Source organism: Hippocampus zosterae, chromosome 1 (genome assembly GCF_025434085.1).
Source record: "Hippocampus zosterae strain Florida chromosome 1, ASM2543408v3, whole genome shotgun sequence".
Classification (NCBI taxonomy): domain Eukaryota; kingdom Metazoa; phylum Chordata; class Actinopteri; order Syngnathiformes; family Syngnathidae; genus Hippocampus; species Hippocampus zosterae.
Genome location: NC_067451.1, coordinates 6,676,261 through 6,688,317, shown reverse-complemented (window position 1 = coordinate 6,688,317; position 12,057 = coordinate 6,676,261). Strand labels below are relative to the sequence as shown.

The following is a 12,057-nucleotide window of genomic DNA, read 5'->3' as shown; positions in this document are numbered from 1 at the left end:
CATAACGCGCACCTTACACCCCGAAACCTCACCTTACATTGGCACGGCTGGGAGACACTTTTCGGACGACGTACCTCATAAATGCCCCTGAAATGTAAAAGTTGTCCAATTTTGGAGAGAAGAGGTCTGAATGTTATGATTAAAAAAAAAAAGTTGTGAGGTGTTATGAGAATAAAGAAAAACGTTGTAACCCTTTACAAGAGCAAAGGTTAACTTCTCGGGGCGGGGGATTTGTAATCTTAGATAAAAACAACTTTGATACATTGATGTATTGCGATGTCCAATGCCAGTGGTTAGCGCGTTGATCTCACAGTGACAAGGTACCAGGTTTGATTCCAGCTCCGAGCTCCCTCTGTGGAGTTTGCATGTTCTCCCCGTGCCTAGGTGGGTTTTCTCCGGGTACTCCAGTTTCTTCCCACATTCCAAGAACACGCACAGTAAGTTGATTGAATGCTCTAGTTTGTCCCTCGGTGTGATTGTGAGTGTGAATGGTTGTTTGTGTCCTGTAATTGCCGTGCGATTGGTTGGCGACCAGTTCAGGGTGTACCCCACCGATTGCCCGAAGACAGTTGGGATAGTCTCCAGCAAGCCCGCGACCCTCGTGAGAATAAGCAGATTAGACGATGCATGCATGGATGTATACATTTTTTAACCGCAATATTGCATCACAATCATAGCTGTAGTGCAAACTCTCTGATCGTAAAAATTGTTTATGAGAACACAACGGATGAGAACATGCCGAAGGCTAGAGAACACAAAGGAAAGCAGACATTTTACAGTAGTCGAAGGGTCGGGTTATTTTTTTCTAGATGGCATAGGGCAACCTGTCCGTGCAGATGGATAACCCCCCTCCCCCCCTTCCACTTCCCCCCGCTAGCGGTGTTCCCTTACCGGCAGATGGTGACTCGTTGTCCCTGGAGGAGGGAAAGAAGGAAACAGTGGGTTGGTGGGGAGGTTTGGACATTTCATCTGCAGGGACCCCCAATCAAGGAGTCAATTTCATGCTGGTGAGGCTCCAAACGTTTTGGCTTGATAGATAAAAATCCGCAGAGTAGCAATCATATAGTTGTTCCATTCTTTATTGTGTGGATATTGATCAACTCTACGCATAAGACCAATACAAAATATGCATGTTAAATGCTGTTATCTTGTCCACTTGAGGTCGCCATTATCATGTTCTACACTGTTGTGTCTGTGATTTTGAGTGCTTGGGACTTGAAAAGGTGGGGCCTGACCTAGTGGGTGACATGGGTGTCAGCCAGTGAGAGCGTAGAGTTGGCTGTTGTTGGCTCAGGATAGCGGTTGCTTGTGAAATGGCTAACCCTTAGCTTATTTGGCCACATTGAAGTCGACTGAGAGGCAAGCTTCATATGTCAGGGAGGAGCTGCGTTAAGCCTGGGTTGTTAGTGGAAGTCTTTTTGAGAGATTCGTCGTCACATTCCATTGAGGTGCATTTTTCTGAACTCGTATCATCTGTTGCAAGTTTGAAACGATTAAAGAATTGAGGTTCTTATGAATTTATTTGCATTTTTAACTCTTCATATAGGCAAATCTATTTTTTTAGCAGGTGTGTTAATTACTGTACATGTTTTAAGTATGTGTATATTTTTTATTTACAACTTACAAAAAACCCTTTTATTAATTTAATAAAATTAATCTTATTGGGGAAATGACTCCTTTAAAAAATGACTGCATTCTCTCTACATTTCATATATGAGGATAATTTTCATCCTGAATCTTCTATTCTTATATATATATTGCGCGTCGTCCCGCACGCGGTCTGTCCTTCCGTCTGTCCCTTTTCAAAACGTACCTACTTCACCGCGCCGCTGCGCGCCGCCACTGCGCCGCTCAGGCAGTGGCTCACTACGATCGCGCGGGCATCTCAGCGAAAAAATGTTGTCTACCCACAAGCATTGCAATAAAATTATTAGTTATTTAGTAGAGCTAAACATCTCTTTATTTTCGCGATAAGCAATGAAGATGAACAAAAAGTTGAACCAAGCAACAACACTTTTGTGGGCCGAAGGCCCACCTTACCAGCCTTCCGCAGGAACTAGCTGATGAGCCGCCCGGAGGGCGGCGAACCACCACCTTACCAGCCTTCCGCAGGAACTAGCTGATGAGCTGCCCGGAGGGCGGCGAACCAGCTAGTATTTTCATATAACAGTATTTCCCCTCACAAAATGACTGAAAAATTGACCCTTCTCGTGGCTCCGACCTCATTCTTGTGAAAATTTTCTCGTAATATTACAACTATCCCTTGGCTTTTGTTTTTCTCACAGTGTTGCTACTTGATTATTTTTTCTCGCAACATTTCAATCGTCATTGTTCATCGACAAAGGGAAAATGATTTGTATTTTTCTTGATCTCTTTTTGGTAAAAGTCCAACTTTAATCTTGACTCTACAAAGGTCTTGTAATATAACCACATTGTCATGATCTGGGCATGTTTCTCTGTTAATTTTCAAATTGAGTTTTTTTTTCTCCTCAAATCACAAGTTGTTGTTCTCAGGAACAGGTTCAGAATTTGCAAATCCCCGTTCTGGCGGCTTCCCTGGATGTGACAAACGTATGAAAAAATCCAGACAAACGTGTCTGCGCAATATCAAACTAAAGTAAATGTCACAGGAAGAGCACACAAGGCAACGACTGCTCATTCCTTCACCGGGATCATCTTGGAAGTCATTTCCTGCCCACACTTACACTCATAAAAACACACGACTATGAGCGACCGAAAAAAAAAAAAAAACTTTCACCACGACTTTGGAAATATTGCGAGTAAATCTTTTTCTCTAATTTCTGTGAAACGCATGCTGAGGCGGAATGACATGTAATTGCTGCAACTCGGCCATGACGCGCTCCAGTTTGCATAACGCTGAAAAAGGTTACGCATGGCTTCTTGTCATTTCGCTGCCAATTCCTTTTGTCTTTTGTCAATTTATTTTGTCTTCATCCGGTTCACTGCCAACCCGCCGGCTGTTTTCAAAAACAATCTGCGAGGATAAATCAACTGCGCACGGGAGGAATGTGAGGACAAATACCAAACATGCTTAAATGTTTTATTTGTCATGCAGACGAAACAAGGCCATCTTATTATTTAACAGTCTGTAAGGGTGTCCCAATTCTTGTGTCCTCAGAGTGTAAATGAACCGTAGAGTTTTTAAGCCAGAGACGTAGCGTGTTGCTATTCTTCAAGAAGGTTGTTGATGTTTTTTCAAGCAAAATGTGTTCATTTTACGAAGGTTAGCTTGTCATTTTACAGAATGTCAACTTGTTGGAAGGAAAATTCTGACATTTTACATTAACATTTTAATCATTTGGCACATTTGTCAAACTTCTACCAGGGAAGTGGAATCCGAGTCAAGCGTTGGTATTTAATAACAACAACAAAAAATCACTGTCATATTTAAAGTCGCACCCAGAATAGCAGACTGGAAGGCAATTTTTTTTAGCAACAAAAATGTCATTTGGTTCATCAAATATTACATTTTGTGAGAATATTTACGTAATTCGGCACTTTAAATCTATAACCTTAGCATGCTGGTGAATTGTGAGACAAATGTTAGCATTTTATCAAAACATTCTCATTTTTGACACATGCTAATTTGTAATGTTTCCATTCTACATGATCAAAATGTTGTCACGTTTAAAGTTGATACAATATGAGATAAATGTCATTTAACAAGAAAATAAGAAAAGTGAAAAATGTCCCTAAACAATATTTTTGGGATGGCATTTTCCAAGAGCATGACTTGGCATTTTCAAAGTCTTGAAGCAACCAGACTGGTGAAGTATGAGACAAATGTTGGCATTCAAAAATAAGAATAATTTTTTTTAATGAATGTAATTTTGCTGCACAATTATAGTTCAGTTGAACCAAATTCCAATGAAGTTGTGTAGAACAGAAATAAAAACTGAATAAAATAATTTCCAAATCGCATTCAACCTGTATTTAATTGGCTGCACTACAAAGACAAAATACTTAATGTTCATAGTGACATTTTTTTTTTTTTTTTTTAACTTGGAATTTTATGGCTGCGATGTGTTCTCAAAAACTGGGACAGTGTCATGTTTACCACTTTGTTACATCACCGTTTCTTTTCAAGGTCAAGTGTGAAGCAACTTCCTAAAAAAACAAAAGCAGACAAAAACATGCAAAATATTAAAGATAATTGTTTTTTTGTTTGGTTGTTTTTTTTTTAAGTGATGGCATTATCAACAATGACACAATGCGTTTCAACAATTTTTTTTCATGAAACACGTTATCATCAAACACAATAATTCAGACAAAATTAATTCATGAGAGGGACACCAGTATTGTAGGAGCAATAAGACCAGTATATAGACCAGGCTGCTGAATTACCATGCGTGAAAACCTGTAACCATTGTAAATAGTGGTCAAGAATTTATCGTTAGAAAGTGGTAAAACCTTTTTGATGCATTCTGGTAAATTACATGGTCTGTTTTAAATATAATTTGAATCTTACATACAGTGGTACCTCTACTTCCGAAATGAATTGTTTCTGGAAGACATTTCTTACCTAGAAAATTTTGTAAGGAGAGACGCGTTTTCCGTGTAAATGCCCTAATCCGTTCCAAGCATACCTGTCAATTCATACGGTTTAGCCATAGTTCATACGGATTTTGTGGTGAATCTTACGTATATGGCCGTATCGCACAAATCATACGGATTCTGAAAATTTCCCCTAACAGGTAATTCCGTTTGCTTTTGCCCAGAATGGTGCAAGTCTACTCGAATGCTTTTCATTTCCGGTAACTTCCGGTAACCAGTAAATCCCGTGGTTCCTAGTTGAAAAGTTTGAAAAAAGTATTAATTGCATACTTCGGTAGTGTACAAGCAAGTTCTACAAGGAAACTACCGGTAATTTCCGAATATCGGTTGCACCAGAAACATTGACAGCATTATTGCAGTGCATTAATAAGTAATTATGAATGGATGCTGTAACTTCGAGCCGATGGGTCAGCATTTGGAGTTGGTGAAAAAAGTAACGCAGGAATACAACTCTGAACACAGTAATGCCACTAAGTAGAATGATGATTAGACATTAACCAGACATTGTATTATGGAGATCTACAATAAATATCATTGAAAATTTCGTGGGGTTTTTTCTGCCGTTATTTTGACATAGAAAATGCTTTGGTATGTTATAAGAATTTTTTGCTCTTTATAAGGATTTTTTTGGTAGTTTATACAGATTGGCGCTCCGAAAAGTTGACAGGTATGTCCAAGCCCCCAAAAATTCAGACAAGCATGTTTTATAAAGCATAAAAATGCATCAAAATATGTGGGTTTTGCCTGGTATTTTGTAAAGAACTGATCCAATGACAGTTGCTTTTGTCAACTTTTAACAATCCTTTGAAAATGTCCACGGCAAACATCCGCATAGTGAGCGATCGCCCGACTGTTGTTTTTCTGGGTGATTCGCATTTACGTAAAACTATGGGAACGCCTCATAGACACATAGCTATAGCTGTAGACTAGTGGTTCTTAACCTTGTTCGAGGTACCGAACCCAACCAGTTCATATGCACATTCACCGAACCCTTCTTTAGTGAAAAATTCAAATATGAATTTTTTTACAAATCCAATACAACAAAGAATACATTTATTCAGAACAGAAATAAGTAAATAAAAAAAGCAACACGTAAGTCTAATTGTTTTTAATTGTATGGTGGAGGCTGCGTCGAACCCCTGAGACAGATTCACCAAACCACAAGGGTTCGATCGAACCCAGGTTAAAAATCACTGCTATAGACCAGGGGTCCCCAACCTTTTTTGCCCCACGGACCGGTTTATGTCAGACAATATTTTCAGGGACCGGCATTTAAGGTGTGGCGGAAATAATACAACAAAATAATATGGTATGAGCTGCATGAAAGCGGTGGTGTTTTTGAAATATAATAATAAACACAAGGAGTGTCTAATCTGGTCGCAACACTCTGATCGCTATGGTAATGTTTAATGTCTTCAAAATACAATACAACGCAAATTCAAAGTGCATGAAAATGACGACTCACCACAGCCCCGAGCTTGATTTTCTGCAACCAGACGGTCCGATCTCGGGATAATAGGAGACAATGACACCTCAAGTGTGTGGTTTCTGTCCAGTCTACGTAATTTTGTTTTAGTCGCCGTTGCTTCAGAAACCCCCCACCTCACACAGGTAGGATGTCGGAAATAGCAACAGTGCTATTTTGGCGATCTCAGAGTATTCAGCCATAACTTTAATCCAGTTGTCTCAAATGTACTTTTAAGGCCGCCGTCATTTGCGATCTTCAGCAGATTTTTTTACTCATTTTGCGAGCTCCGGCGCTTTGTTTTTAGCCTAATAGGTCACGTGACGGAGATGTTTGACATGTGTCAATTCTGACACAGACGGATGTAACGGAGAATCCGGTAATTTTTCAAAATAAAACATATTTCGTATTCTGTAATAAATAAATTTGAATTAAGACAAGTTCTTTCTGTGCGGCCCGGTACCAAATGCCCTGTGGACCGGTACCGGTCCGCGGACCGCCAGTTGGGGCTGCTATGGACACATACGGTAGAGGTCCCTCTTAGCCAATGAGATGCCAGGATGATGCTCGGTAATAGCCAATGGCAGAGCAGCAATAAGTATGTTGCCTTCAGGAAACTCGGAGCTGAGACTACCAATCCATACTTTCGTACCTTTTGTATCTTGAAATTTCTTTCATAACGAGGCAATATTTTGCTGTTGAGGCGTTTCGTAGTTTGAAAATTTCGTTTGAAGAGACGTTCGTAAATAGAGGTACCACTGTATCGCCATCTTTGTATACATATCAGAATAGGATGACCTCACAAATCTCAGGGTGATAAGCACCCAACAGGGTGGAATACGACTTTGCGGGCACACGGTAAATTAAAAGCAAATCAATCATAGCTGCTGCCATTGATATACAAAGAGAGATTTTATTGTGTCTTACACAATGATAACGTTACATGTGTTTTTATGTTTTGGAATTATATTGCAAATGTCTCATTCAAACAACATTTGTATTGGGATAATGTAAAAAGGGGAGCGTCTGTTGAAAAAAGGAGTTAACAGTAAATTAAACATACTTGGCATGCATTATTTTGTGTTGATTGAACAAAAAAGACCTCAATCAAGAATAAAAACTTTTCATGGATACATTTCATTTATTTTTAATAGAATATTATGTTTAGTTGATTTTTGTGAATTTGATCAGAGCGTAAGAAAACAGATTCAGTGCTCCGCGGACATGTGTAGTGCATGTGATCCTATTTCCTTCATAAATATGACAACAACGTGGGACAATCCCTCATTGTCCAAGCACGAAAATAGAGCCTGTAATGTTACCTCGCATGATTTTGATCATCTTGATACTAAAAAAAGTGCATCATATTGGCATATTTTCCCATGCACTTATTGCTGAATCAGTAACAATGACAACAGCACCAGGTAGGAAGCGTTGATCAAGTTTGTGTTGTGACTCGCTTTACTTGAAAAATCTGAAAAACAAAACAAGAAAGAAAAGTCACATATTGTCTTGACCACCACAAACAGGCAATGCTGGCTTTTTGAACAACTTACTTGTGCCATCCACAAAAATATATGAGGTGTCCACGTCAAAAGCTGTGATGTGGGATGCGGCGTCCTTCAAAACATCTGCGATGGCGCTGTGGTTGGGCACCCAGCTGGATGGAAAGTTCAAGTCCATGTTGTTGATGACGGAGCCAAAACTGCCAGATGCACAATAACCAAAAAAATGTGAGAGCTGTGTCTTTCTATCGCAGATGAAGATTCATCGATGTGTCAAACTGCCTGAATATTGCACCAACTACTGCAAAGGGGGTTTTACTTGATGTGAAACTTTTTTTGTCATAGTTGTCATTGGCTGTTATTACCGGCTACAATGACTACTCAATACCTCAAAATTAGGCCAGTAATAGCCCAATTCCTGGTGTCAGTAGTTGCCTATTCATTCATTCATTCATTCATTCATCTTCCGAGCCGCTTGATCCTCACTAGGGTCGCGGGGGGTGCTGGAGCCTATCCCAGCTGTCTTCGGGCAGTAGGCGGGGGACACCCTGAATCGGTTGCCAGCCAATCGCAGGGCACACAGAAACGAACAACCATTCGCACTCACACTCACACTCACACCTAGGGATAATTTTAGAGTGTTCAATCAGCCTGCCACGCATGTTTTTGGAATGTGGGAGGAAACCGGAGCACCCGGAGAAAACCCACGCAGGCCCGGGGAGAACATGCAAACTCCACACAGGGAGGCTGGAGCTGGAATCGAACCCGGTACCTCTGCACTGTGAAGCCCACATGGTAACCACTGGACTACCGGGCCGCCAGTTGCCTATTCCTAATTATTTATCTATCCATTTTATGAACCGCTTTATCCTTACAAGGGTCGCGGGCGTGCTGGAGCCTAACCCAGCTGTCTTCGGGCAGTAGGTGGGGTACACCCTGAACTGGTTGCCAGCCAATCACAAGGCAGACATATTCAGTACAAACAAACATTCACGCTCACAATCACATCTAGGGACAATTTAGAGTGCCCAATTAACCTGCCGTGCATGTTTTTGCAATGTGGGAGGGAACTGGAGTACCCGGAGAAAACCCATGAAGGCACGTGGAGAACATGCAAACTACACACAGAAAGGCCAGAGCCAGGGATCGAACCCACACGACCTCTGCACTGTGAGGTTAACGCGCTAACCGCTCGACACCGGGCCGCCCCCTCATATTATTATTATTATTGTTGTTGTTGTTGTTGTCATCAGCGCCATAAGCGACAACTGACCTGAATGAAACCACATCCAAGGTGCATGAAGGAAATGCATTCTTGAAAAATGGTTCAAGCTGTGGAAACACAGGGAAAAGGACAATGTTGTAATACAACCAACGCACTATGAGAAAAATGTCGGCCTTTTCAAAATTTTGTCAATTTGAAAGACGAATGCTGATGAAACAATCTGAGGCGAACGACGGTTGGCGTTTCACTAGAAAAAAAAGTAGTCTCAAAAGAAATATATTGTCATTTCCAATAAAAAAAGAATATAGTTTGGCACATAGAAAGTTATGTTACGACGCTGGTCAAGTATTACAAGCCAAATGTTGTTCGAGTAAAACAATGTCAACATTTTGCAATAACAATATTATAATTTTAAGAGCATGACGTCAAGATTTTGCACATTGAGTTACCGCAATTCTAGTAAATTATGAGCTGAATGTTATAATTTTACAAGAAAACTTGTTTCCAATTGCTGGTGAGACAACTATCATTTGACAAGAAATATGTCAGTACAGTATTTTACAAAACAAATATTTTCATTTCAATGGCCCATTTTAAGTTGTATTGTTACCACACATGTGAAGTATTATGGGATAAATTTTATGATTGTAGTTGTATGAGCGTAAATTTGCAATTTTGCATGATTTAAGTTGTAATGTTACCGACAACTTTGGTGGAGTGTAATGGCGTCAATGTTTCTATGGCCTACGAAGTCAGCGTTTCCACGGCCCACACGCCTATTTGGGGGTATTCCGATCCAAAACGGGATCACCAACAGTATTTGTGGCTGCAACTAGTCGATTTGAGGTTTTAGAAGAAAATAAATCATATTTTGGAGCAGTTTAAGTTGAAATGTGATCGACACAGGTGAAATATGTTGCCATTTTACAAAAGATGTGTTTACATTTGATGGCATTTTAAACCATGATTCATATCAATATGTGCTCATTCTAGTGCTGACCGTTGTCTGGATTGTGTTGGCTCGAATGCTAAATTCTGCTGAAGATGAATTTGACAGGTCCCAGGTGAATTGCTCTCCCGCCGATCGGAACGTCACCCATCGTGTTGTCGTGACGGACTTTGCATATTGGAAATTCGTTGGTTTTGGTGTTAAACTTGGCCCGGTGGTTGTTGTCACGGCTGGCATGGTTGTTGTTGAGCTTGATGTGGTATTTGAACCGAAGGGTCTTGTTGAAATTGCTGTGGTTGCTGTTAAGTCTCGTGGAGCACTTGGACCCGTGGTTGTTGTTGAGCCTGATGTTGAACTTGGACTGGTTGTTGTTGTCTTAGTTGCTTCGGATGTTGTTGACTGTGGTGTTGGATTTGAACTAGTTGTTGAGCTTGGTGTTGCACTTGGACCTGGGGTTATTGTTGCAGCTGTTGTGGTTGCGTTTGAATCTGGTGTTAGACTTGGACTGGCAGTTGTTGCTGTGGCTACTGAAATTGTTGTTGAGCCTGATTTCATCCCTGGACAGGTGGTTGTTGACCTGACTTCATCAGTTGGTGTTCTTGCTGTTTTACTTGGGACCGTGGTTGTTGTCGAAACTGCAGTTGCTATTGAATCGGTTGTTCTACTAGGACTGGTGGGTGTTGTCGTGGCTGCCGCGGTTGTTGTTGAGCCTGATTTTGTCCCTGGACCTGCGGTTGTGGTTTTGACTTCATCAGTTGATGTTGATCTTGCTGTTGTACTTGGGGCAGTGGTTGTTGTCGAAACTGCATTTGCTGTTGAACCTCTTGTTGTACTTGGGCTGGTGGTTGTTGTTGTAGCTGTTGTGGTTACGTTTGAGTCTGGTGTTGCACATGGACTGGCGGTTGTTGTCGTGACTTCAGCAATTGGTGTTGATCTTACTGTTGTACTTGGGATTGTGGTTGTTGTTGAAACTGCGGGTGCACATGGACTGGCGGTTGTTGTCGAAACTGCGGTTGCACATGGACTGGCGGTTGTTGTCGTGACTTTGGTGGCTGGTTTGGAAGCTTGTGTTGTTTCTGGACTGGTTGTTGGGCTTGTGGGTGCTGCAGATGTTGTTGAGCTTGGTGTTGGACTTGGAACCAGGGTTGTTGTTGTAGCTGTTGTGCTTATGTTTGAGTCTGGTGTTGCACATGAACTGGCGGTTGTTGCCATGACTTTGGTGGTTGGTGTTGAACTTTGAGTTGTTTCTGGACTTGTTATTGGTCTCATGGGTTCTCTGGTTGGAGTTGAGCCTGATGTTGGACTTGGATTGGTTGTTGTTGTCTTGGTTAGTGGGGATGTTGTTGAGCTTAGTGTTGCATTTGGACCCGGCGTTGTTGTTGTAGCTGTTGTGGTTACGTTTGAGTCTGGTGTTGCACATGGACTGGCGGTTGTTGTCGTGATTTTGGTGGTTGGTTTGGAAGCTTGTGCTGTTTCTGGACTGTTTGTTGGGCTTGTGGGTGCTGCAGATGTTGTTGAGCTTGGTGTTGGACTTGGAACCAGGGTTGTTGTTGTAGCTGTTGTGGTTACGTTTGAGTCTGGTGTTGCACATGGACTGGCGGTTGTTGTTGTGACTTTGGTTGTTGGTGTGGAAGCTTGTGTTGTTTCTGGACTGCTTGTTGGTCTCATGGGTGGTCTGGTTGGAGTTGAGCCTGTTGTTGGATTTGGACTTCTTGTCATCTCAGTTGCTGCTGATGTTGTTGAGCCTGATGTTGGGCTTGGACCTGGGGTTGCTGTTGTAGCTGTTGTGGTTACGTTTGAGTCTGGTGTTGCACATGGACTGCCGGTTGTTGTCGTGACTTTGGCGGTTGGTGTATAACTTTGAGTTGTTTCTGGACTGGTTATTGGTCTCATGGGTGCTCCGGTTGGAGTTGAGCCTGATGTTGGACTTGGATTGGTTGTTGTTGTCTTGTTTAGTGGGGATGTTGTTGAGCTTGGTCTTGCACTTGGACCCGGGGTTGTTGTTGTAGCTGTTGTGGTTACGTTTGAGTCTGATGCTGCACATGGACTGGCGGTTGTTGTTGTGACTTTGGTGGTTGGTTTGGACGCTTGTGTTGTTTCTGGACTGGTTGTTGGGCTTGTGGGTGCTGCAGATGTTGTTGAGCTTGGTGTTGGACTTGGAACCAGGGTTGTTGTTGTAGCTGTTGTGGTTACGTTTGAGTCTGGTGTTGCACATGAACTGGTGGTTGTTGTCATGACTTTGGTGGTTGGTGTTGAACTTTGAGTTGTTTCTGGACTTGTTATTGGTCTCATGGGTTCTCTGGTTGGAGTTGAGCCTGATGTTGGACTTGGATTGGTT

At 41.7% G+C, this 12,057-nt stretch overlaps 1 protein-coding gene across 1 annotated transcript; it reads right to left on the bottom strand.

Annotated features, from left to right (window-relative positions):
- Nucleotides 1–7,165: 7,165 nt before the first annotated feature.
- LOC127609513 (mucin-2) lies at nucleotides 7,166–11,674 on the bottom strand. Its single transcript, XM_052079330.1, has 6 exons — nucleotides 11,579–11,674; nucleotides 10,541–11,353; nucleotides 9,771–10,264; nucleotides 8,819–8,877; nucleotides 7,597–7,745; nucleotides 7,166–7,514 (listed from the first exon to the last, which is right to left on the bottom strand). Exons 1-6 carry the CDS (start codon nucleotides 11,610–11,612, stop codon nucleotides 7,429–7,431), a joined length of 1,635 nt encoding a protein of 544 aa, XP_051935290.1. The 5' UTR covers nucleotides 11,613–11,674; the 3' UTR covers nucleotides 7,166–7,428.
- Nucleotides 11,675–12,057: the final 383 nt, after the last annotated feature.